The sequence below is a fragment of the Acomys russatus genome, chromosome 10 (genome assembly GCF_903995435.1).
Source record: "Acomys russatus chromosome 10, mAcoRus1.1, whole genome shotgun sequence".
NCBI classification, from domain to species: domain Eukaryota; kingdom Metazoa; phylum Chordata; class Mammalia; order Rodentia; family Muridae; genus Acomys; species Acomys russatus.
The window spans coordinates 5,603,361-5,630,522 of NC_067146.1; the positions used below are offsets into that span (position 1 = coordinate 5,603,361).

The 27,162-nt window shown below is 41.2% G+C and overlaps 1 protein-coding gene across 6 annotated transcripts in view; it reads left to right on the top strand.

Moving 5' to 3' along the window:
- Window positions 1-27,162, top strand: part of Dgki (diacylglycerol kinase iota) — a 438,758-nt gene that overhangs the window by 274,273 nt on the left and 137,323 nt on the right. For 3 of the 6 annotated variants that reach the window (XM_051151727.1, XM_051151723.1, XM_051151722.1), the window contains 3 exons: window positions 67-178; window positions 10,727-10,926; window positions 16,357-16,419. In XM_051151727.1, coding sequence (XP_051007684.1) covers window positions 67-178; window positions 10,727-10,926; window positions 16,357-16,419 — 375 coding nt within the window. The remainder of the gene's footprint in view (window positions 1-66; window positions 179-10,726; window positions 10,927-16,356; window positions 16,420-27,162) is intronic. The other 3 variants (XM_051151728.1, XM_051151725.1, XM_051151726.1) reach the window with 1 other exon arrangement.

Sequence of the window (27,162 nt, forward strand, 5' to 3'; positions counted from 1 at the left end):
GTTAATTCCTAGTGCTAATCAGGAGAAGAAGGAAGAATCTTTAACTGGCTTTTACCTTGTTTTCAGATATTGTGCTGGCACAATGCCTTGGGGAAACCCCGGAGATCACCATGACTTTGAACCCCAGCGCCATGACGACGGCTACATTGAAGTCATTGGCTTCACCATGGCCTCTTTGGTGAGCAATATCTCAACTTTATCGAAAAGTCTTGTGTGTAAAGCACAAGTATACTTTACCTCTCACAAAACGAGTTTTCTTCAACAGAGTCTGACTAGATGCACAGACCACACATAACGTTTGTACCCGTGCCCAGCATAGATGGCGACCACAAGCCAACTCACTAGTACTTGGAGGGGGTGTTTAATAATTCTTTGTCTGGACATTTTGATCTTCTCCTTACAGGTCTTTTCTTATATATATTATGTTTTCTGATTTTGTATGTTTATGGGATTTCTCTGTGTGTGAATATGTGTACTTCTGTGTCTGTATTTTCTTCTTGTGCTTTTTCTTTGATTTTGTTTCCTATTTGTTTGTTTTGTCATATTCTGGTTATTTCATTTTGTTTGTTTTCTAATGAGACAGATAAAGAAAAAGTATGGATTTGGGAGGATGAAAGGCGGGCGGGGATCTAGGAGTAAGAGAAACTGTGACCAGAATATATTGTATGAAAAAAACTATTTTCAATAAAAAAAGTTTTTTTGTTCTTGGTTTACCAACTTATAAGCTCCACATAATACAGAAATGCTTAGGATAAACATGCATGTGTCTTTAAGTCTGAAAACCTATTAATATTCATCTGAACTGCAAAATAAATCAATTTTATTTGTTTCTATCTTACCTTATAGGAAATAAAACATTGCGTGCTCGTGAAGCCATCTTGACACATGAAACCACAGCACTCGATTGATGCTTTTCCTGCTTCACTGAGGGCATGAATATTTAACTTAAAAAACTAGTAATTTATATTCAATTTCATCTTGTTCACTTAGCATGGGTTGCCACAAAATATTTATAAATGGTAAAAACACCCTATGACCACCTTAGTACTGGTCGATCGCTACAGGGTAACCATCGCTTCTTGGCATACTTTAAAAATCTGTTTTATTTTGGTTTCTTATATCTTTCCCCCTTCTCCACCCAGTCTCTTCCAATACCCCGACACCAGGTAGGAGAGAAAGGTTAGTGGGGAGAAGGAGCATAGCTCTCAATAGCTACTTTCTCCTGGTTAGACTGTTGTGTTCCTTGGGACAAGTCCAACTTCTCGTTAAACTGTATCAACAGCAACCAGGAGCAGCAGGGGGAGCAGCAGCATTCCTTTTTCCCAGACCCTCCAGCACATTCTGGGCTCTGGCATTGATTCCCTCTCTGGAGTCCTCAGAATTAAACTCTCTGTAGCTGGCAAAGAGCCCCTCTCAGAGCCCTCATGAGGCAAATGAATCAGCCCCATATCCCACACCTGGGATTAAAGCAAAAGCATGATTATATAACGTAACCGAGTTTTTAAAGACACCAAAGCTTTCACTGCACTTCATACTTCAATATTGTGTGTTTATATAAAAAACTGAATTTATAATGTAACTGCATTTCAAACTCTTTCAACTTCAACTAAGGTTGAGCAATTAAGAATTATAAAAACTATGATTTTATGTTGCATCATATAAGTTGTTATTATAAACTCATAGCTTGTACAAATTGAAATAAGCCTCCAGTTGTAACTTTGAGTTAGCACTGGCCTGAGATAGCGTCTGTCCACCAAAGGACAGAAGGTATGTTTCTACTTGAATAAGCAAAAGCATGTCTGTCTTTGTTTCCTACCCTGACAGAAGGAACGCCAGGCAAGCGTGTTTCAGCTCATCGTTCAGGGCCAAAGGCAGCAGAAGCATGAAGCTTCTAATCACACTGCGTGTGCAATCAGGGAGCAGAGCAGTAAATGCGTGTGTTGCTACTCGGCCTCTTTCCCTGCTTAACACAGTCCAGGATCCCAGCCAGGGAATGGTGTTACTGCGCATTCATAGATCTTCCTACCTCAATAGATGTAACGAGGGGATAGTTACCCACAGGAACGCCCAGAAGTTGTCAGATTGACAATGAACATAGGCCTCGTTTGTTTTGCCCATCTTGTGAACGACAATGGTTTCTCCCTCAGAAACCTCCAATGAAATCACTTTAACACAATAACCTATTGAAATTATGGCAAGAGTGTAAGTCATTTCCTTTGATGAGGTCCCTAAAGATGAGACTGACCTTTTTCATGAGCACATGAGATGGAAGATGACAGGGCAGGCAAGCTGAAAATTCATCTTCTGAGAAGGAGGAAGATGGATAAAGAAAGTATGCCGTGGATTCATAGAGCATTCTTTATCACCAAAGCTTTCTGAACTAATAGAAAGGACAAAATAGAATTAAATTCAGAATGTATGTGTGAAGGGAAAATTACTGCAGGTATCATGCTGTACTGGTGTATAATACACCCCACACAGAAACAGTCCTCCTGTGTATTTTCTCACTTATTTTTGCCTTGATCCAGTGAAAGTTGATTGAGTTGTTACCATATACCACAGTGTCACCATGCTACATGTGATACAGAGGGATCAGGAACTGCCAGAGTGCTAACATTCTTTTACTAGGGCCTGAGTGGTCAAAGGATTGTTCTACCCTTCCTCACTGTCCTCAAGATCAAGGTTTAGACCCTTAGCTGGTGTATTTGTAGTGTTAAAACGCCATGACCAAAAGCAACTTAGAGAAAGAAGAATTCCTGAGTGGTAGAGTCCATCGCGGCAAGAGCAGTACAGCATGGTAGTGGGAGCAGGAAGATGGCTGTTGACATTTTTGTCTACACACAGGAAACAGAAAGAGAGGACAGGAAGTAGAACAGAGATATAAACCCACAAGACCCACCCCAGTGACGTACTTCTACCAGCAAAGCTCTGCCTTTTAAAGATTTCATAAGTTCTTCAAACAGTTCCACTAACTGAGGATCAAGTGCTAAAATGACACCTGTTGGCCACCACACCCGGCCAACAGAGTCATGATTTTCTCTTTGGTTCTTCAACACTGTTGTCTCCCGTGCTTGCTTCCTGCCTTAAGATCTCTTTAATCAAACATAGCTTTGGGCATCCTTTGCCTCTTTTTCAACACTAAGGCATTACATGTGCTGACTTTCTTTACAGTGTCCTATGGCTAGTTATCTTCTGCTTTATGCATCAGGATCTTTGCACTCTCCCTCCACTGCCTCCCCCCCCCCTTTTTAGTGGTTTTATTTATGTTTGTGTAATCAATGTCTAAATAAGAGAGATGCAGTCGATATAAACTGAGTTAACCAGGAGTTTAATGGTAGGACTCGTTACTTGTGTTGCCCTTGGTTTCCCCTGAGGTGAAGATGCAATGTCAAATGTGCATCATTTATAACACAGAGTAGTAAAGAAGGGGAATTCTTGCAGACCGCAGCCTGCTAATTAAGTAGGAAAAGGCTGTGTTGTAGGGACAGCATCTTTGTCGAGGTCACTGGATTGTTCTCTTTCACCCTCTCTAAAGACCAAAGATAGGGGAGCCACAGACACAATCCAAATGTATTAGCTTGATAGGCAAGAAGACAGAGGAAGGAGAACAGAGGGGCAGATAGGAGTGGCAAATGGTACACTTCCACCTGTGCAGTGTGCCAACTCTAACCTGTGTGCGAGGAAAGCGCTTCATACCCCCAGCTGTTCAAATACAGCTTACTAAATGAATGGAGCTCAGCATTCTGGAAAAGGGGAGATTTCTAGACACGTGATGCATTTAGGAAGTGGACAACAGTGGTCACCTCTAATCGATGGCAATTTTATAAATTCAAAGTAATACTGAAGAAGCGCCTGTTTCCGTTCAGCGTCAGCTATAAATATTAGTGAATTCACAAGCGGTGTGCCCATAAGTAGCAAGCTAGTAGGTAAGATTGGTGAAGGAATGGGGCACATGAGAAGCCTTGACTTTGGGGTGCCTATAGCTCCATGATGGAGGACAGACTAAAAGTGATGCAATAAATTCTAAGAGAGCCAAGAAAGAAGCAGGGAAAGCAAGGGTGTCAGTTGGGTGGTGCTCTTGGCAAAGAGTCCCACAGGAGGCAGGAGTCTCTAGAGTGCAGTGGCCCATCAGAGTAGCCAGCCTGAGCTCACGTCTTTGGAGAGCTACAGGTGGTGGCTTCAGTGACTGTACAACTAATAAAACTGCAGCCATGGGGAGAAACAGGGCAGAAACAGCCCCTTTAAGCTGCTGATGGGGAGTGATGTTGCCAAAGGGTTGGGCATGAGCAGACCTGTGCTTGGAATCCGATCTGAGGTGACCTGAATCTCCACCCCTGGGGCTCAGTAGACAAATCATCATATTGGCATCAGCATCCACATGGATGAGTATATAGCAAGTGTGAAGTAAGAAGGTGAAAGGGACTGGCGAGTCCCAGAGGATTTGGCCTTAGGGACCCACTGTAAAAGGTAGAGGAGGGTTAATGAATCCTAGGACGTTACTAGTAGCAGACAGTTGATCAGAGGATGAAGTCACTAAATAAGTCACCGTGAAACTGAGCATCACGTAAGAACTGAGCTCCGAAATCTGCGTAGGCAGTGAGGGCATACTTAGAAACGGACAGCTGAAAATCAGTGGCTGGAAGTCAGGGAATCGCTGTAGGTTGGAGAGATGGTGTTGGAGAGTCTCTCAAATCCCACTCTCTGCCATCCTGTGGCCAGGAGGGAGGGGAGGGGAAGGAACTAATATATGGGACTTGATGAAGAGGTAATGGACTCCTAATGTCATGCCGTTTATAGTTTCCTCTGTGCACAACATGAACAGGATGAAGTCACATGGGATAGTGTCAGCTGTGTTACAGACTCCAATGTGAGCGACTACACTTGCTCCCGGGGCAGACAATCCTACCTTAGAAAACCAGAGTTAACTCTGCATTGCTGTTTAAGTCGACACTTAAAAGCTGTATACTCTTGAACACTGTGTACTCTCTAAATAACCCTGGCAGCGTATTTCTAAATGTTCACACCACTCATCCAATGGTATCGTATTGTAGGTTTTTTTTTTTTTTCATTTACTGTGAAAGAATTTTATGTTTAGTCCTCCAGTTTTCAATTCATTGATGCTATTTTATTGATTATATTTCCAAGAAGGTAAATTATATAAAATTATAAGCATGTGTTTAAGATGACTGTCTAAATAGAATGGTATAAGTAGTTGAGAATACTCTTTTTGAATATATATACTTAAATTGGCTTCCATATAATTTAAAATCTTAACTAGTATGTCAAGTGTTTTCCAGCAAATTGTTTTTTTTTTTTTTTTTCTCAGAAATTGACATGTCTGGAGTCACTAAAGCCTACATATTTCAAGGTTATACAATAAACTAATAAATATTTTGTACATTGCTTATAATTTAAGTACATCCAAGAACAGGAAACTCAGGCTGATTTTTGGAAAGAAATTTAAAATTACTGGAATAGGCAAAAAACCTATTTCTTTCATAGTGTTTATCTTGTAATTGAAAACTTCAAAGAGAAGTCTTCAGTCGGCTCCATTGGTCGCGATGCCTTCCTGCTAATTAAGATGATTTCTCACTGGGTACTGGGTACCCTGATTGCCTTTTTGGGTTTTAGAGAGCCCATAATCAGGCATTGTAATTTGTATTTGCTTCTGCCACAATTTTTTGTTATTATGGTTAGGAAAGGCCTTTTATGTTGAGTCTGTTTCTATGTAATTTAAAACTTTTCAAGACAGTTCAAAGCATGATTCACATGTAGGAAGTGGGACCCTCATTTGTGATTCCGGCTCCTCAGCTTTGAAGAAAGCACACTGATCTCCCTGTTAATTGAAATTAAAAATGTGTAAGTTCCTTTGCGTTTCTGAATGAGAAAAGCAAAGGGCTGGTGAGTCTCAAACATGCACAGAAAGATTCCCAGGGCTGAGGTATTATATGTCTGCATAATGTGATCTCTTAGACTTTTTTAGAAAATAAAATGCTAAGTATTTACTCACTTAAAAACACACTTAGTGTAAGAACTGAAGTGCAAATAGCATATCTAATCATAACACAGAGAGCTGCGAATATTCTGATTTCTGATGTGTTTCCTTTCAGTGACTTTGTTTCAGTGACTTATGTATATTTGAAAGCATACATAAAATTTTAAAAGTGGGTTTATAATTTTTACTGAGGGTTTTTTGTTGTTGTTGTTTTTGCTTTTCTTCTTCTGTCATTGAATCAATGCCTTCTTCCTCAGGATTTGTCATTACAAAGCAACGAAACTACACACAGAGTTTCACACACAATTACATCAGTGTGGCAGTAGACATTGTTCTACCTGCCACAGTGGCTTTCTTTCTATTTAATCATTATCAAAAAATTGCACTACAAATGGCAACCTATGCTTGAATATGTAAGCATATCACAATTTAAATAATAATCATTCCTTTATGAAGTTTTCATGTGTCTGATGTTTGGTGTCATAAATGCCTCTTTAATTGAGGTTGTCTGTAAACTCTGTGAGTTCAGGTGGTTATGACAAATTCCCAGGGAAGAGAGTCATGATTCAATGACAGAAATGTTTTTAAAACTCTTAGTAAAAATTGTAAAATTGCCAGGTGCATTGACACATGCTTGGAATATCAGCCCTCGGAGATACAGAAGCAGGTGGATCTCTGTGAGTTTGAGGCCAGCCTGGTCTACAAAGTAAGTCCAGACAGCCAAGACTACACAGAGAAACCCTGTCTAAAAAAAAAAAAAAAAAAAAAAAAAAAACAACTCCAAAACACAAATATATAATAAACACACACACACACACACACAAACACACAATCATATAGTATGTGGGTTAGTCTCCCCCATATTTGATTCTATTCCTCTCAAACCCACTCCCCAATTCTACCTGTCCCCTTTAAACAATTGTGGCTTTTGGTTTTTTTTCTGGTGAGCCATTTGCTTTAAGCAGGCCATCAGTGTGACCATTAGATTGGAACTGTTCCCTGGAGCTTGATGGAGTCAGGAAGGCAGTGATTTCCCCCTCTCCGTAAGTTTATAAACAAATAGACTGCACCACGCACAGTGGCTTTGGACAACATAATTGTGGTTTTAGTATGTATTTATCTAGAAGTCTAAGGCATTTTAGGGAAAGGTGAAGCTGTGTTTTTCTGCATTTTCTGCTGTGTGTTCTTATGTAACCCCCTTTTAACTCTCTCTTCTCCCCTTGCTTTTTCCCTGACAAGGGTCTTTGTAACTATATTGTACCCACTTTAATAAAGCAAACAGTTGCCCTCCCTTCTCACCCTTAGTTGACTTACATTGGAAAATGAACTTTTGCCATGCATGGCTTTCATGGTTTTGATCAGTTAGAAAACACCATCCTTTGGTGATGGCGCGCGCACCATGCAGTAGTTTTCTTTCTATTTGCTCTGTGTTAATGTCACCGAGTTTTATGAATCTTAAGGCTGACTTTTTCATGTTCTGCCTTCTCTCTTCTCCTTTCCCTATGCATCAGTTAAAGACTTTGCTATTTACTGTCTGACAAAAGGTGGAATAAGACGAATCATTCCTGTCTGTGTTGCTGAGATCAATAATTTCTATCGATCTGGACCTGTTTCCATCTTCAGTGACACATTTCCTCCTGCAGAATCCAATTTGCTACTAAGCTTTACTGTGAGATAATTTCATTTTTTCCCCTTGGATCATGGTTTCTTCTTTGTATGTCAAGATCCATTGATTATCTCTTCAGTAGATGATTTGTCGAATATAACCTAAATTATGTTTTGCTGTTAAGCTAATTCATATTGTTTTCACATGACCTTTTCAGTTCTTCCTTTACAAGATAAAAAACATGTCTGCTGTAAATGACTAAAACTAACAGTTCAGAGTTAAAAATATCAGTAGGATGTGTTTTTTCCTAGACTTATAAAAATCTGCCTTATCCCATTTCTCAGGATTTATTGTTGATTCTGTCACTATTTTAATTTTTGGGATATTACAGATTTTAAGGTAATGACTATTTCTTTAAGTAGCTTTAAAACATAGAGATTATCGCCTAACTTATGTCATAGTTCCTCAGGTTAATGTCTTTCTAAAGGCTGTGAAGTCATTTGGGCATTTTTCTTCCCCTTTCTTTCTTTCTTTCTTTCTTTCTTTCTTTCTTTCTTTCTTTCTTTCTTCGTGACCTTTTGTTGGTACTGGTAAGAATCTACGTCCACTGAGCAGAGATGAAAAAAGGCACACACATATAAGTACTCTTGGTGAGAAAGGGTATTTAGTGTTTCAAAGTCTTTATCTTGTCCTTAAAAGGAAATCCATAAACACATTACAAGTAAAATTTTGGTGAATTTTAGATTTCTTATGCAATTACTAGAACGAGAGTTTTCAGATAAACTCCCTTCCTTTCTTAAATTGCTGTACTTTATTTTGACAGTTACTGAACATTATCCCATGGAACATAGAAACAGAGAAAGAGGGATGGTTCTAGATGGGGTGAAGTTGCATTTGAGAACACAATATTGTTGACCAGTAGGCACAGCCTAGAACCATAGAGCACTAGTGCTGAAAGAGCCCCATAGCAACAAACTCAAATCAGTCCCATCGGAGGAAATGGAAGCAGGCGTAGCTTCTCTGTAAATGTTGAATTATATGGACACTCGTTGGGAAGAACCACTGCTACTGTTGTCATTTAGACTTCCCACAGCATCTGGTGCAGTGAGACTTTCTAGCACGCTGGTGTTCAGAGTTTAATCCTTGATGAAATGGGGGGGGGGAGCAATAAAACATAATGAAATAGCTCTATGGAAAGAGAACGATTGCAAGAGCTTGTGTGGGACATTGTGAATATTAGGAGACCTGGAAAGAGGACAGCCTATAGATGAACCGCACCAGGCTCACAAAGTCCCTGTCACTTCTGGTGCTAGAAAGAGAGTGGTGCCATTTAGTCCTAAGGAGCCAGGGCGTTAGCTAAGCGATGGAATTTCAGAGACATGGCAGCCTGAGAAGGCCTTTGGCTGCCTTTGTCATGAGGGTTGTGAAGCAGGAGCCAGGATTCTGAAAGGGAGTTAATTAACTGCATGAGGAGTGGGCCTGTTGTGTGGCTCTTTGTGTGAGTCAAGGAGCTAGAGGGAATGAAAGCACAGAGGAGGATTAACCACTGCCCTAGAGGCCTCTAGAAAATAGGTTTCCATTACTGTGGCAAAATATCTGGGATAGTTGGCTTTTAAAGGAAGGTTTGTTTTGGCTCACAATTTCAGTCAGCAGGCGCTTGGGCACTGTATTTGGGCTTTTGCCAAGGCAGTGAACAGTGATGGGGCACGTGATAGAAAAAGCAAACTAGAGGGGTGCTAGGGTCCTGAAAACCCCCTCAAAGGCATGACATTAGCCTTATTCCCACAAGGCTCCACTTCTTAAAGGCTCTACCATCTCCCAATAATGCCATGGGCTGGACGCTAAGCATTTAACACATGTGCCTTCAGAGGACACGGGAGATCCAAACTGTAGTGCTAAGTGTGGTAGTGCAGGCCTGCAGTCTCAGTACTGAAAAGGCTGAAGCAGGTGAGTTGAGGGCTCAAGGTCAGAATTAGTTGCTTAGTAACATCTTTTGATAAGAAAAAAATAACAAGATCATCACTAACAACAGTGTGTGTGTATATATACACACAGAGAGATGTACGTATGTATATACAATATATACATGTATGTATATATAATATATATAATTTCTTCTTTGTGTGATATGGAACATTATATTGATTACATTTTTCTATATGTACTGACAACTATTCCTAGCACCCTTGGCTAAATTATCTATCATTTACTCAATAAATTATATTGTCAAATCCACAAGGCCATGTCCTCAGAGGAATGAGTGTAATTTTTTTTTCCTATGTTTCCATTCATCATCTGTGTTGGCATGCACACACTAGTATTTGGCTTCTTTGTCTAGTAAGGATGGTAAAATTTCCATTGTTCTTTTGTCTTCTCTCACACTATTCTAATTATATTTGGGCCTTTGTTTTTCAAAATTAGTTACAGTGTTGATTTCATAAGTATAATGGGGTTAGATTTGAGCTCTTCAAGTTTCCAGATAACTCACTTTTGTTTATTTTTATCACATTATTTACTGAGCCAAATTTGAAATGATTTGAAGAGGTTTCTGTAAAAAAGTCTTGTCCAAGTTTTAAGATTAACTAAGGGTAGGCTGTACACTTAAGCATTAGTAAATTTAATCTAGAAATTGGTAAAATATGTGCTTTTTTATTTATTTATTGCTCTGAAATCAATTACTTAGTGGGAATAGATTATGCAAAGGAAAACTTTTGTATTAATTAGTCTTGCATGAGGTCTGTCAAGATGGCTCAACAGATAAGGCACATGCTGCCAAGCCTGCCACTTCAACTCCAGGGACCTACATGGTGGAGAAAATAAATTCCTGCAGGTTTTCCTCTGACCTCCATATGCCTGCATGCCATGCAACCCCAACATGAAAGAGACATAAATATGTCTTCATTTTTTCCCTGGCACAGCCGTAACTAGATTTATACCTGAGAATACATGGTACAGTTCTTCAGAAGCCTTGTGACTTATTTGTAGCTATGATTTCTTCAAGTTCTTGTTGGCTAATGACTTTTACTGATTTATCAAAGGCTGTTCGTTATCTGCATTGAGTTTGGGAGTGGCTTTCTGAAGTATCACTCACTGACTCTTGGCTTCTCTTTGCCTTATTTGGACAGGCTGCCTTGCAAGTCGGGGGCCACGGAGAAAGGCTGCACCAGTGTCGGGAAGTGATGCTCCTCACTTACAAGTCCATCCCCATGCAAGTGGACGGGGAACCGTGTAGGTTGGCGCCCGCGATGATTCGGATCTCTTTGAGGAATCAGGCCAACATGGTACAGAAGAGCAAGCGGAGAACCTCTATGCCTTTGCTCAATGAGTGAGTCTGTGGTTGCCTTCCTGGGTGATGTGGAGACACTGGAAAGCAGACTGCAGGAGCATGCGCATGGTCTGGGGACCTCACTGTGTTAGAAAGGGGAGGGGAAAAAAATCAGGAAAGCACCATAGGCCCTAGATCACTTTCATGGGGACACGTGCACTCTTACCTCATCTATTTTCTAGTTATTTAACCTTCTTTTTGGGTAAACTTGGCTATATGTAAAATTGATGGCTCTCCTTTGTTGATCTCTTGGGTGTATACTGTGTTCAGATGAACTGGTTTTAATACTTAGTTTGCTTTATGGAGGTCTGTTACAGGCATCCTTTTACATTTCATTTTGTTCTGTGTGTCAGCGAGTGGTCCCTTTTTCCATCTTTCCAACTGGGGTCCCATGTCCTCTGATGCTTCAGCTCAGTTTTGCCTTCTGAGGCAGCATCTCTGGTCCATACTTAATTCAACTGACTGTGTCTACTTTTAAATGCCAGGTGTCCCTTCCTTCCCACACTCTTTTCTTTTTCTAGGTGTTTTAAATAAACTGATTCAAGGTAAGGCGATAAAGAATAGGTAAGGTTGAACATGTGTTCATTTCCTAGTGTACACTTTACTCAAATTAGCGGCTGAATTGCCCGCTTGGGATTGGAGATGTAGCTGGAGAGAGAAGAGGATGTGGGTCATCATTTTGCGTACTCTCTAGAGATCTTGTCACTACGCCTAAGGTCGTTTCAGGGTTTAGTCTTGGGTCATTCTCTGTCACAGTGAGAGGCCTCAAAGGTGCGCCTCCTGTTTGCTCTCTGTGTTGCATGGTTACGTATTGTACTGAATGGCTGGCTTCCTGGAGGTGCCTGCAAGGAAGGGGCATGCTTTGCCATGTGTTCATGAAGTCAAGGTGAGACTCTGCACAAATTCCCAGAATATCTGATGACGCAGACGCCACCGCTCCTGTCACCTCTCTCCATGGAGGTGGCATATGCTCAGGAAGAATGCCAGACAGCGCTCTCCAGGCACATCGGCTTCTGGCATCCGCTTCTAAGTCTGAGGCTGGCGTGAGAAGTGCGCTTCCTCTGCTTGCGGAGCCTGGACTTGCTGGAGCCCTGTCCTGGTTGTTCCCTGGAGCTTCCATTTACTCCTTTACTCTGAGTTGATAGTTCTTGCTTTATTTACATTTTGCAGCTGGCCAAAAAAAAAATATATATATATATATATAAATAAATAAAAACCACTCCTGGTGCATTGCTGACGCTTTTCCGTCCTTGCTGCCTTTTCCTTCTTCTAGGCTGAAGACGCATTTGTTGATTTTATATGTTAAAAAAAAAGACGAGATGTCAACAGTTGTGCGTGGGTCTCCATATTCTGCAAATGTTAGTCAAACCATGACACACCGGTTGGGCAAAAACCTAATAAGTAACGAATGGGAAGCTACCTCTGAGCTTACACAGTGGCCAAGGTGCCTAGGTCACTTGTAGATCATCTGTGGAAAAGGAAGAATACAGCTCACCGAGTGTATGTTCACCAAAGTGAAGAATAGGGTCTCATGACCTTCGTAGATGTAAAACTTTTCAAGTGTTTAGTCTCAAACAACTTTTATGCTCTTGTCAAAAACAGAATTTGTTTTCTCTAAGTAATCCTGCTCATTAGGACCATTGGCTTCATTTACGAGCAAAATAAACACGCACAGTTTTCTGTTTTGTTTTGTCCTCATGGCGTGTGAGGCATGCACATGACATTTCTTGCACAACTGTACAGGCCTCCAAGAGCAGCCTCATCTAAAAAAAATCTTACACTTCCTAATGGACTGTGTTCCCATGATAACAGACCCAAGGCACATGCAGGACCCACACACAGTGGCAGTCAGAGCACACTATTCATTTTTCAAAAAATAATTAAAAGTTGAAAAATAAGAAACAATTTAATTGCTATATATAAAATTATTATTCAACACTATAGTCAAAAGAAACCAGTCCTGAGAGTACCTTTTCAAAGAAAAAGGAGTAAACCTGGGAACCATGTCATACTTGTTCACTAAGCCTGGATTTCTCTCTCCTTAATCATTTTTTTTCATCTCTGTAGTTAGATTGTGTCTATTTCATTATAAGGCATTTCTTTCTCTCTTTCCTTCTTTTGGATCTAAATTCTTTCTCTGTATTTTCAAGTAGAGTTTCAAGTTCAAAGTCAACCTTGGTTTTTAAGATTTTTTTCTTTAACCTTCCATCCATTTGGACTTCTGTCTTGTCCATTATTGTGTGATGGGAAAGATATTTAAAAGTCACATTACTCCTTTATCTCTCTGACTCCCGTTTTCTTTCCTTCTTTGTTTTCTTCCTTCCTTCCTTTCTTGCTATATTTCTTGCTTTAAAAAAAATAAACTACAACTGTTTCTTTTGCTTAGTCTGCCTGCATTTTTTTCTTACTAGAAATGGAAGACAACCAATGTCCTAAGATTTTTAAAGGCACAGACCTTTGTGTGTGAGCATATGTATACATATGTGTGTTTGTGTGCAGGCATGTGTGCATGTGTTCTCCATGAAGGGATAGTAGCTGCTTGGTTCATCTAAGGAACTGGGCTCTTTTCATCCATGTTACTTGGGAAGACTTGCTATTTTAAAGCTTCCCTAAATAACAACTACTTCTTCTTCTTCTTCTTCTTCTTCTTCTTCTTCTTCTTCTTCTTCTTCTTCTTCTTCTTCTTCTCCTTCTCCTTCTCCTTCTCCTTCTCCTTCTTCTTCCTCCTCCTCCCCCCCTCCTCCCCCCCTCCTCCCCCCCTCCTCCTTCTTCCCTTGAATGCTGCTGTGTCTCACACATCTGCTCTTTCTTTGAGATGTTGAATCTCAGATCTGTGACTTCAGTCTTGACTCTTTCCCAAAACTAAAGACTATTTCTCAAACACTGTAATTGACAGGTCTTCCTTAGTGGGGTTTTGCGGCAACCTCAGATTACTAAGATACTAGGATACGACTAAAAACCAGACCCTTAACTCTAGTGCCTGTGCATCCCCTCTGTCCCGTCCACACCAGTCTGATGCCCACCTGTGTGTGCTCATTCATCATGCCTCTGACTCGCCCCCACTTTCCTACATCCAGCTGGCCAGCTAGCGCTCTCCTTGAAACCCATCTTCAGTTCGTCACTCAGATCTTTGATGCACACCATCTCTTCTGTTCACTAGGAAATGGCTAGTGTGTGCTTACAACCGATTCATTGCCCAGATTGCCTCGCTGCCCCTCCCTCTTCAGAAAGATGTCTTTTCTACTACGTTGATTAGAACGGTCCTCTTTTTTTTTTTTTTTTTTTTTTTTTTTGGTTTTTCGAGACAGGGTTTCTCTGTGTATCCTTGGCTGTCCTGGACTCGCTTTGTAGACCAGGCTGGCCTCCAACTCACAGCGATCCGCCTGCCTCTGCCTCCCAAGTGCTGGAATTAAAGGCGTGCGCCACCACGAATGGTCTTTCTAAAAGTGGAAAGCTTGTGTTCCCTCTCGTCCCAGGTGTTTTTGATCCTTTCCATCTTCATCTTGATCTCCTTTGTCCCAGGGAAATACAGCCTTTTTTCGTCATCTTTATTCTTTTGCTCCTGGGTCGTCTTCTCTCAGTGGCCTCCCTTTCTCCTTTCATCTGTCAGTAGTCCTGCTCATGGTGGAAAACCCAACTCACATATCACTTTCTCCAAGAACCATCCTCTAGCTAATTCTAGCAGTTAGTTATACCTCCCGGTCCCGTTTCCATCACATCATCTGCCAACACCATGATTCCGTCATCTGCTTGCTGGTCTCTGCTCGGTTCCATGGGGAGGCCCTACATGCCCAGGACCTGTCATCGCCTCTGACATGCTCACATATCGAATTGGTGACTCACAAGTAGATCTCAGTATACTTATATTTCTGCTACATTTCTTGGAAACGATGAACAAAGTAACGGCTACGTAAAATCTTATCAATATAGAATGTCTTGAGGATATTTTATTACACATGCAGGACAAATATTGAATCATTCAGATCTGATTATGTGGCTAATTGGAAGGAGTCTCCATGAGCAACAGCTAAGTAGTAGTACCCTCATGATGCCACTCTGCCTGCATTTCCTATGAAAGGAAAAATATTTACCAGAAAAATAATAACACTTTTATTTGTATACACAAAATAAAATGTGTTCACCAGCTCCATATTGGAAGGGGACCATACTTTATTTTATTATAGCATATGAATCTACATAGACTATGAAGCCAGATAAATATTTTCTCCACAAAATGTCACAGAGAATGTTTTTTTTTTTTTTTGTCTAGGATTTTTACTAATATCCTGACAACAGGACAGCCTGATGCATTTCATGAAGTTCTGTATTGGGAAGCACCAGTGGAAGCGATTAGAAGCCGAAACTCACTGGTGTGGAAGGGAACTCTTGAGCTGGTTCCTTTAACTTTGTTAGCAATTGGGAAAGGGGGTCATTTTGTACAAAGGCAAGAGCTCTAGCCAGCTGACTTTGAACTGGGCAACTGGGATCCATCATCCTGGGCCACTGAGGGGTACTATTAGTTTTTTTTTTTTTTTTTTTTTTTTTTTACAGAGAGTCTTTGAAGATAACCTGGCCAGAACTCTGGCGTAAAGTCATAGGCGACCTTATGTGATAATATATGTACCTAGTAGACTGAGACTCTGGGGAGCTATTGGCCTGCACTTAGAGATGTTTAAATGAGAGCGGAAAAGAGGGTGAATGTACAGAAGTGAGGATGAGTTTGTGGGCTCAGCTTGTTAAATTGTGTAATGTCTTATTTTTAAATAGCATTTGTGGACTCTCTCCATCACAAAAGAATGAAGGGGAGTTGCTCACGGTTTTACCTTTGTACCTAGACTATGGGTGAACTTTAGGCTGAACTTTAGGTGAAAATGGGGTGTTTGAAGCTACTGCTGGGGGGTTCTCAGAAAGCTCTTGCTGTTTAGCTGAAGGAAGCTCAAGGTTACTGAGTCCCTCTTTTCAAGATAGCTCTCTGATGGGACCTCAAAGACAAGGTGCAAGGATGAAACTGGCTCACCTCCTCGGGGAGGGGCCGGTGTGCTTGTTTCCTACTCTCCTATGGAAGCCTGTGCCTCTGCCCTTGAGTTGTCCCAAATGTCCTGGAGCAAAGGTGTCACTGACAATGCATCCTGTACCCACAGCCCACCCTCTTGCCTTGGCCCTGCGCTCCAGTATGTGGCTTGCCTGGAACTAGCCGCTTCCATGTGTCCTGTTGGCTTCATTGCTATCACCGGCTTCTCTGGATTATTTCCATGGCTGGCTTGATTTCCTTTTTTTTTTTTTTTTTTTCCTTTCATTGCTGTTGGTGATGCGCTCATTTAATTTCTGTTTAAACTTTGTGTGTCTCTCTTTTTCTCCCCGGCTTGTTCCTTGTTTGTCCACGCTGTCCTGCTGACTCTGTCTTCGCTGCCCATTCCCTGCTGCCTCTAGCATTCATCAGGTGCAAGCTGCGGACCTGCGGCGAGTGTCTGCTCCCCCCGGCTCCTTCACCATGTGAGTACAGTGCCCTTCTGTTTGGACCCTCAGTCCCCAAATTCTTCTCAGGGGTTGATGGCCTACGCCGTCCTTTTCCTCCACAGGTCTGCCGCTCGGATGAAGGAGCCATCTAATTGTAGATGCTCTCACACCCCTATTGTGACACAGACGGAGAGTATTAGAGCTCTTTGTGCTCTGTATATCTCCACCCACCATGCGTCTGCACTTTCATCTTTTTATGAACTATTTCCAGGCTCTTGGCTATGTGGGTAGGTGTAACAGCTATGCTAAGCATCACTGTTTTTCAGAGTCTGATAGGACAGTTAGACCAATACCATAACAGATCTATCTGAGGAAGCGCTTATGGCCCTAACATTATGTGGGGAGCTCATTTTTTGTGCCATGGCTGTTGCACAATAATCAATGGCCCTGAGCATCCCTAGTTAGCAGAAATTATTACTGTGCATGTTTAGCGGTTCATGCTCAATGTAATCCAGTGAAACGGAAAAAAAAATGGAAGTATGATTTTTAGTGTTTTTCTTTTGCATTTTTTGGTGCTAAACACTGATTTGTCTCCGTATAATATATATTACCTACTGTTTATTTTGGTGTCAAGTACTGTGCTAGGCACTTTGTGTCTGAGCCTCAAGTATGTGTATGTGAGAGCACTCTCTGCTGCATACATGTCCAAGGTCACAGACTAACAAGTCATAGGCTGAGATTTAAACCCAGGCAACGAGGTTTCTAGACTCATGTTGCCTTCCATCTGTCTGGAGTCTGTGCATTTCTCAAGACCCAGCAGAGAGATCACCCTTTCAAAAAATTTCTCCCTGATTCTTGCTTTCAGAATAAGTCACACCTCATTGGAGTTCACTGTTGATGAATGAGTCTGATATAGTTTTTGAAGTTTAAGTTGGTTTTCAGTGTCTGAACTCTCTATGTGTATATAATCCCACTCCAGATTTGTCATACTTGAAGTAGTTGGTAATATATCCCTATGAATCTTTGCGTTCCAGACATATTCACAGACCCAGGCAGAGTATTGTGAGACCCAGCCATAGTTAGATGGTGAGGTTAGTGAGTAGGAAAATATGTGTATATGAAGAACTGTGTAAAATCTAAACTCTAGAGGTGTTACCAAGTACTTCCTAAAATTTAGTTACTCAATCTTATTTTGGCTTATAGATCCCATTCATTAGAAATATATATTAGCTGAGAAGTGTTTCTTTTTTCCCCTGGCTGAGTGAGTGCCAGGCACTATTTAATTCTGCAGACTCTAGTAATCATTGGCACAACCACCGTGTGCCTGCATGGAACATGGGGCTTATAATTGAACAGTCAAAACCCAACAGGAAAACGGTATTTCTTTCCCACTCTGCTGGCACTTCGAGGGTAAAATTCCCCACTCTGTAGGTTCCTCCGTAAACTTGTCTTCAAAGCCTGGCTGTCAGCCATCTGATCATGCTCTCGGTGGCTCCACGGGCTCAAATCAAAGAAATGAGAATGTCAGCAACCGAAGGGGGATGTGAGAGTGGTTGAGTTCCTTTCCCTAACACGGTTGTTTGGACGTTGTGTCTTAAGTGGGACTGTCTATTTGGTATTGCAGGAGTTGGTGTGCCACAGTGAGGTATTCATTCCCATAGAGTAGCCCGCAGTAGGTGTGGCTACTTAAAACCTGTAGCAATGATATGAAAGTATTCTGTGTTCGTGTCATGCTGTTACAGCACAGGGATGTCACATCTCTACACGGCAGATGGAGCCATTTGTGTAGTAAGAGTTAGTACAGCTGGGTGGAATATAAAAGCCAGGTGGTAGAACCATCTCCAGTGGACCATGACCATGAGGACAAGTCCAAGCACAGTGATGCGTTTTGTGCCTTTACATCACGAACAGTTGTGACTTAGCCTGTTCTAGCCATGCTGCTATTTGAGAGGCCCAGACATGATTAGCTCACTAACATTGCTTTGCTCCCTCAACTGACCCATCATCCAGACCTGGTATCCCAAACTGAGATCGCTCGGTTTTCTGTTTCTGTCAGAACATGTTTTAAATAAATGCTCTTTTGGATCTTTGGAGGGGCTGCTCTGTTGCTCCTAAATCTAACACTTTCCCTCTGAGCTGACCTGAAGTACCCCTTTTCTGGAAAGCATCCTTTTCTTTAGTTTCCTGATGGCTTTTTTTCTTTTTGAGGAAATCAAGAATAAATGTGGTGATAAGAAGTCAACACATAGATTGTTAGGAGTCATGACCTAATACTAAATTCCAAACACACAACATTTCAGCACTATGGAATATTTTTAAGATTTATTTTTATTATTTTTAAAGTCTGTGTGTGTGTGTGTGTGTGTGTGTGTGTGTGTGTGTGTGTGTGTGTGTGTTGGAGGTTGTGCACATGAATGCAGGTGCCTGTGTAGTCTAGAAGAAGATGATTGAATCCCCTGAAGCTGAAGTTACAGGTGGTTCTAAGCCACCCCAATGTAGGAGCTGAGAACAGAGCTCTGGTCTTCTACAAAAGCAGTGCATGTACTTAACCCCTGAGCCATCCCTAGCCCCTCCCATTATGCAATATTTTGGTCCTTTATGGCCACGGATGAACTGATGGATTCTTAAGTAAAACTGTTTAATGCTCCATTCACCAAATGAAGCAACACTAAGCCAAGAATATTTACGTATGTACATCCTCTATATTGTAGCTTTAAAAATTAATAGCCTCTATGTAATTAAGTGTCTTAATAGGAAGTAGTTATCACTAGTTACGTGCCTGCTGCATTTCTTAAATTATGGATAATAGTGTTAAATCTTTCAGCCAGTTGCTCTAATTTAGTATCTGCTAAAAAAGCATATGAAACCTCAAAATGAGGCTCTCTCAATTTCTTTCACCCATTAGGTGGGTAACATTTTTCATTGGGTAACATTTTCTTCTTGCTCTTCCGGCATAAAAATGAAATAATGTGATCCATTTACACTTGACTCACCATTTTCATCTTTCAACGCTACTTACTTCACACACCAGATACTCTGGGATATGACACTGAGATCAAAAGCTATGTTTCTGCCCCAAGGAAATGAACACACCAGCCACAGACCTAATTGAGTTGGCTACAATGAAATTACAATACAGCATGAAGAGACTCCAAACAGAGAGATCTGAGTTGTCCTTCTATGTCGGCAGCCTTTTACTGGGTATTTGTCGCTGTGGGTTGTGTTTTATCACTATTTAAAATTAACACGCAGCAACACTGTTACTTCTGGTGCAGTCTCATGAGTTTTAAAGCAAGTGTAAATTCGTATAACCATCACTGTCCCTGGGAGACAGATCATGTCACTAATTTTCGTCTGCAATACTGGCCTGTAATCCACCCCACTGTCATCACTTAACTCTCATCACCCAAAGTCTAACAGCCACTGATCACCACAGATGTGTGGCTTTGACAGTTCCACAAATACAGAATCAAACAGTACATAATCCATTTCAGCTGACATTTTTGACTGAACATAACATCCTTGAGGTTTATCCATGTTGTCACATGCATCAGTCATTCATTGGTTTTTATGTCTGAGCTGCATTCCACTCTGTGGCAGTTTTCATTCACCCACTGAAAGATACCTGGGTTACTGCCAGTTTAAAATGGTGGCTAAGATGGCTCAAACCTTTTAAGAAGTAAATTTTCTATAAACAAAAATTTTCATTACTCTAGGAATGAGATGGTTGGATCCACATGCAAGTAGATTTGGTTTCCTTAATAGGGGAGCAAATGGAAAACTGTTCTCTGAGTGGTTTCGCCATTTTGCCCTTCTCTCAGTGACACTAGATAGTTCTCATCACAACCTACTGCTGCTGGTGCTCAGTGGCGCCATCGGTTTTAATTATTAATCTCTAGTGTGATTTTGTCACATGATAGTTTTGTTTGTGTTCGCAAGGGACTGAGTGACTGAACATCTTTCCACATTCTTACTCTCTTTATGAAATGTTCAAGTCTTTTGGCTTTTGTTGGCTTGTTGGCTGGCTTTTGAGCGGGTCTCTCATATAGCCTAGGCTGGCCTCCAATTCACTATATAGCCAAGAATGACCTTGAAAATGTGGTGCTCCTGCCTTTCCCTCTTGAGGAGTGGGTTGGCAGGGGCGTATCACCTGATAGGGTATATTTGATGCTAGTAATTGATCCCAGGGCTTTGTGTCTGTTAAGCCGGCGTTCTATTAACTTAGCCAGGTCCATAGCCCTTTATTTACTTTTTAAATGTCTGCTTGTTTTCTGCCTGTTGAATTTATTTGGTGCTTATTCTTTATCCCAGGCCTTTCAAATAATCTTGCTGTGTGTGCCTTTTCTGTTTTCAGTCTTATAATAATCCTTTGTATAATAATCCTTTTAGTGGTCAGTTATTTTCTCCTTTGCATTTTCATTATGTTTCTTTTTTAACATACACATTTATATTATTACACATGACTAAAATGAACTACATACAGCAGGAAGAACCATGAGACAATCATGAGTTATATAAATGTTACATTCATAGTGATTTGGCTATTTGTATTTGTCAAACTTGAAGTAAACATCTTTCCTATCTTGTTGGGTCTAAATTTCTGAATGATCAATATCTATCATATCTCATCTCTATTAACTTAAATCATCTGTATTGATCTAAAAACATCTTATCCCATTACCAACTAAGCTTTATTGTAAAGCTAAACTATAATTGGGAGGTGGTTATAAGTTATTAATGGTCTTATACAGAGAGGAAACTACTTTGGATTCAGGGCCATCTCTCTTTTCCTTTATCTTTCTTTCATGGTCAGTTATTTTTAAAACAGTATTTTTATTTATTCTTTGAAATTTTCATGCATATATTCAAAATATTTTGATCACACCCACCACTCATTCCTCTCCCTCTCAGCTCTCTTAACACACCTTCCTCTCAACGATATGCTCTACTATTTTTCTTTTCCTTCCTTCCCTCCTTTTTTTCCTTCTCTCCTTCCTTCTCTTCCTCCCTTCCTCCCTGTCCCCTTCCCTCCCTCCCTCCCTCCCTCTTTTCCTTTTTTTCTTCCTTCTGTGTAGCTCATTGAGTCCAATTAGGATGTAGGATCATCCACTGGGACATGGGCAACCCACCAGTGACCGTACCCTAAAGAGCAATGCCCCAGTCTCCACCAGCAACCATCCTTTGACACTGCAAGGAGTGGGGCCTTGGGAACTCCTCCACCATCTATGCTGGAATTTAACTGGCATGATCTTATACAGGTCTTGTGCAGGTAACCACAGCTGCTGTGAGTTCATGCATGTGTGCAATAGCCATGTGCTCTCCACAGGACAGAATGTTTTCCACCCAGTCCTTCGGCTCTTCTGTTCTTTCCACCTCCTCTTCTGTGGTCTTCACTAAGCCTTAGATGGGGCAAGGGAGTTAATACAGATGTCCCATCTGCTGCTTGCTTATGTTTTTGAAAGTCTTAATGGTATTTTGATTGGAATTGTACTGAATCTGTAGGCCAATATAGAAACTCTTAAGGTTCTGGTTTTGTTTGTTTGTTTTTCTATACTGAGCCTTGTAATCCTGGAATTTTTTTTTTAATTCTCCATCATTATAGTAACTTTCAATATACAGATTTGTGCATGTTTTAATGGATCTGCACTTAGTTATTTCATTTTTTAAATAGATTTTAATGATATTTTTTGTCATTTTAAAGGTGCTGATTTTCAGTTTCTCACTGATAGTCTATAAAAATAATGTGGATTCTTATGCATTGACCTTAGATACTGTGGCCCAGCTTAAGAACTCTTTTTACGTTGAATTTGGTGACATCCTCTGACCTAATAATTAAAATAGCTTGCCTTAGTTTATTCCAGTCTGTATGCCTGTATTTCTTTTGCATTTTTGTATCAGCTAGGGTCTCTAGTATGATATTGATAATAAGAGTGATCATTTCCTTTGCTGTTGACTTTACTAAATTTTTTTTTTTCACTGTAAGGTTAATTGTTAGAGATCCTTCATTAATTTGCTTTGTTTTATGTGTAGGTATTTGATTGCATGTACGTCTGTGTACCACATGCATTCCTGGTGGCAACTGAGGCCATAAGAGGGTATTCTATCTCCTGCGATTGGAATTACAGATGGTTGTGAGCAGCCTGGTGGGTTCTAGGACCCCAACCCAGGTTCTTGGTAAGGCGGCCAGACTCTCAACTGTAGAGCCATTTCTCTGTGCTCAGTTGTACATTCCTTCTGTTGAAGTGTTATCTATCTGTGAAGGGTTTTTCTTGTGTTTTGTTTGTTGGTTGTTTTGTTTTGTTTGCAATAGATTCTGGCATTCATTGGTTAGAATTTGTCAGTGAGTGAAATCATTAGGGCATCAGGATTTTTCTTTCAACCTTTTTTTTTTTAACATTTTATTGATTTATTCATATTACATCTCAATTGTTATCCCATCCCTTATATCCTCCCATTCCTCCATCCCTCTCACTTTCCCCCTACTCCCCTCCCCTGTGACTGTGACTGAGGGGGACCTCCTCCCCCTGTATATGCTCATAGGGTATCAAGTCTCTTCTTGGTAGCCTGCTATCCTTCCTCTGAGTGCCACTAGGCTTCCCCATCTGGGGGATGTAGTCAAATATGGGGCAAACTGTAGGTCAAAGGAGCTGGAGAAAGAGAGAGAGAGAGAGAGAGAGAGAGAGAGAGAGAGAGAGAGAGAGAGAGAGAGAGAGAGAGAGAGAGAGAGTCAGCAGTTAGGAGCACATGGTGCTCTTCCAGATGACCTGGTTTTACAACCGCCTGTGACTCAGTTTCAGAGGACACAACAGTTTCTTCTGGCCTCTCTGGGCACAAGGCAAGAACATGCTATTTATACATGCATGCAGGCAGGTAGTAGTTTTTAACACACAAAATAAAAATAATAAATAACCCTTTGAGCAGTAAATAAAAATATTTAGGAATCTCTAGAACTATTGGGATTATTTATCTTTACCTTGCTGAATTTTGTATAGTTGTTTGATATTTTCAAAGCATTTGTCTGTTTCCTGTATATTGGCAATTAACATGTATAACATCTCTTTTATTTCTGTGGAGTTTGTGGGGACAGTTGTCTTTTATTCACGACATTTGTAATTCAGTTTATCTTTTGAAGTTTTTGTAGCCTTGGCAGAGTTCCCATGCCCATAAATTGTCTGTTGCTTACATTGGCCTGCCTGATTGTTCTTCTGTTTGAAATGTAGTCAAATTTTTCCCTTTGTTACTTCTGCTCATATTTGGTTTGTTTTGTTTAATCTTTTTCTGGCTCATTACAGAATTCAAGTATTTTTCATCTATTTGTCCCCTCCCCCGCCCCTGACAATTCACATGATGCAGTTCAAGTCACAGGTTCTGATTGTCCTCAGAGTTGTGGCTGCAATGGCTACCTTGTTTCCAAATGTTTCTTGATGTTCTTCCACTGGTCGACATGTCACCAGTATAGGACTCGGACAAGGTCTGTCCTCCACTGTTGACGTAGATGCAGCCCAGAGAGAGATCTTGTGTGCAGCACAGAGACCTTTGTGAAGCTGATTTCTCAACTTCTTCCTTGGAAGTCACTCCTCTCTTAGTCCTTCTACCAGAAAAGTCAAACTTCAGTGACTTCCCTATGATGCGTGTTTCCTGCAATGGTGCTTGTGCCTAGTACTGTGCCAGAAAGAGAAACAGAAGCAAGGCAGGTTGGTTGCACCCCCTGGGCATCATCACAGTTCCTGAGAGAAGAAAAGAAATCCTGTCCTAGAAGTTAGCAGTTTTAGCTACCTCAATGCTTTTGTCACGATGGCTACCATGGCAGTGAAGTGTCCCAAACCTTACGTGTGAGAGGATGAAGGGGGAAAATTGAAAAGAGCGATTGCTTTTCAGTGAGTCAGCATTCTGAGGTGATCTTTTCTTGACCTCAAGTTGGAGCCCATGCTTTCTCCCAGGACCCTTCCTGTCTGCTCCTGGCATCCACTCTCAGGTTGGATGCCGCCTGCTGGGAGTCCAGCTATGGTGTGTGGGAGGGAGGCAGTGAGGAAGCTCACCGGCGGGGATGAGATAGCTGAATGCTGGCCTCCTTCCCCGGTCTGTTGCTGGGTTTCTCCTCCCAAAGGTCCCTTATGGCTGCCTCGCTGCTTTATTTGGTTAGGGAGAAAGAATGGTCCACAGCCTTTCTTCTGTACGATCGCCCGTGCCCCCTCTACCAGGTCCAGAGCTTCTCCTGTCCCCGGGACTACTGTCCCCAGTCTTTCCTATTTCCCACTTCAGCTACTCAGCACACATCACAGCTCAAGGCAACAAAGCATCTCTGTGGACACCAGGGCATCCTGACTGCCACTGACATATGTTAAATGTCACGCACCATCCAAAGTTATATTTATACCAATGTTATAATTCAGACGCAAACAGGGTCGGCCTGATGCTAACTTGTGTGGGTTTCTTTGCTGCCTTAGGGAAAGCAGAGCTAGACACAGACTCAGAAGGACAGTGTAACTTGTCATATTTGACCACAGGCTGAATGCAATTCAGCTTTGCAAAATTGATTTTGATAAATGAAGGCTTCTCGGAAAAGGAGTAAAGCAAATGGATTTTCCTTGCGAAAGTAAAGGTTTTTGACAGAGAGAGGGGACGAGATTGTTACCATGTCATTTTAGAGGTTCTGTTTTGGGTTGGATTTAAGAATTCCATAGCTGAGAAACTGCAGACACAGAAGCGAGTACCTTCAGTCTTTCTGACTGAAGGGAACAAACAGTCCGTCTGTGGGCTAATGTCTGCGTGCCTCTAAAAAGGAAGGAAGTTCATCTCCACAACTCATCAGAAAATACTGTGATTGTCTTCTTCAGCTGGCCACATCAAAGCCTTCCCAACCTTTCCTTACCCTCGTGTCATGTTTTATGGAGCATCTGCCTGCCTTGTTCATAGAGCCCTGACCCACTAATTAGGAAATAAGACGTATAATTGGAAGAACAGCTTTTCTTTTCCTTCCTTCCATAAACTCCCCTACTTCAAGAACGGTATCAGGAAGAAGCACAGATACTGTTGGACAGAACACAGAAACCTACATGCATGCCTCTGTGATCCGTCTGGCTTGCCTCTGATGTAAATGGATGGTCCTGAAGACATGATTTGACTCCACAGATCAAGGTCTTAATGGAAAATGCACAAAACTTAACGAGACCCTCAGGGTGAGTGGCACTCACTGGCCAGCTGAGCTAAAATTTGTGTGATATTTCTGGCTACAACAACAACAACAGCAAAACAGTTTTGGGGGGTATTAAAAAGTTTAGGCACCCCAAACATGTTTGGTAGTTTGCTCACAACTGTTATTTTTATTATATCCTTGTACAATTAACTCTGAAGCGTAGGGTCGGAGAGCCTTTTCCGTATAATCTTAGTGAGCCTGCGTCACTTCTACAAAAATAAGAGGAGCCAAGAGGCTTCTATTTTAAGAGATCAGGTGAGAACAGCTCTGTTTATAGAATTGAGAGAAACTGGAGTCCAGGGTCAGACGGTCAGACAGGGTTAGTTTCATACTTTCTGGAAAGCCAAGCTGTTTGCTCTCTAATCCTCTACGCCGAAGAATCTGCCAAGCTTTGCCCATTCCCACCTTTTCCTTCCTGCCTCTCCTGACACTCTCACATTTTATGTGTTATGTGCCCAGTCACTTCATTCTACCTGCCCACCATTCCTTGATTCTTCATCACGGCAGCACAGTCATGCTTTCCTGTGCTTGCCCTCTGCCACCCTTCCCTGCTAGCTCCCATGATGGATATGTCAAAGGGAAACTCATGAGACTGCCTCCAAGCCAGTGCCCAGGCTGCAACCCAAATAACAGCCTTCTTTGGTCTTTATTTTATGTATATTTCCCATAGAGTTTCTTCCCTTTGTCTCAATTTCATTCCTCTCAGGGAGACGTCATGACAGAAGGGCAGGGACAGTGAGGTCTCCCTCCTAACTTGACACCCCTTTCCCCCATGACAACACGCTTCTGATTTAAGCATCTGGACACCCCTGCCTTTGTACAACACAGGCCATGGAATAATCATCCTTTTGCGTTTTGCTTTTAAGACAATTTTGAAAATACAGTTGATCCTTGGGATTCCCATCAGCCCTGAAGTTCTATTATAGGAAATTCAAGGCACAGCTCTAAAGCCCATTAAAATTTGCCCCAAGAGGAGATGTCAACAAGATTGGTCATGGGATTGCAGTGTTATTTTATTTTATTTTTATTCTTTCTTTCTTTCTTTCTTTCTTTCTTTCTTTCTTTCTTTCTTTCTTTCTTTCTTTCATTATTTATTTATTTATTGGTTCTGGATCCTGAACAGGAGGCTAGGCTCCGTACTGCCTTGGAAAGCTTAGCTAAGGCCTTATCATGGTGCAAGAACCCACGTGGGTGTTTATACTTGGTCAGAGAGGTGGTATATACTTCCACTGGGTTAAGCATCTTAGATTGTGACCAGCCTAGCATCTTAATAACTGCATTGGGTAACGAATACTATCATGCTTCTTTCATTGATGAAAAAACTGAGAACAAATGGTAGGAAGCTTGCTTTCTAATGTACTACCAGTCACTAAAGTAAATTTAAACAGAGGCCTGTCTGCTTCGAGGATAGTAGTAAAGACTGTCCTCCATAGCACTAAGATGATCTCTGTCCTAAATCCAAACACCGGTCATTTCCAATGTGTGTATGTGTGTGAGTTACACATTATAATCCAATTGCATCACATGTGCTTTTAAAGTAAAAATTGGATGTGTGTTATTAGCAATTCAGTTTTACACATTTT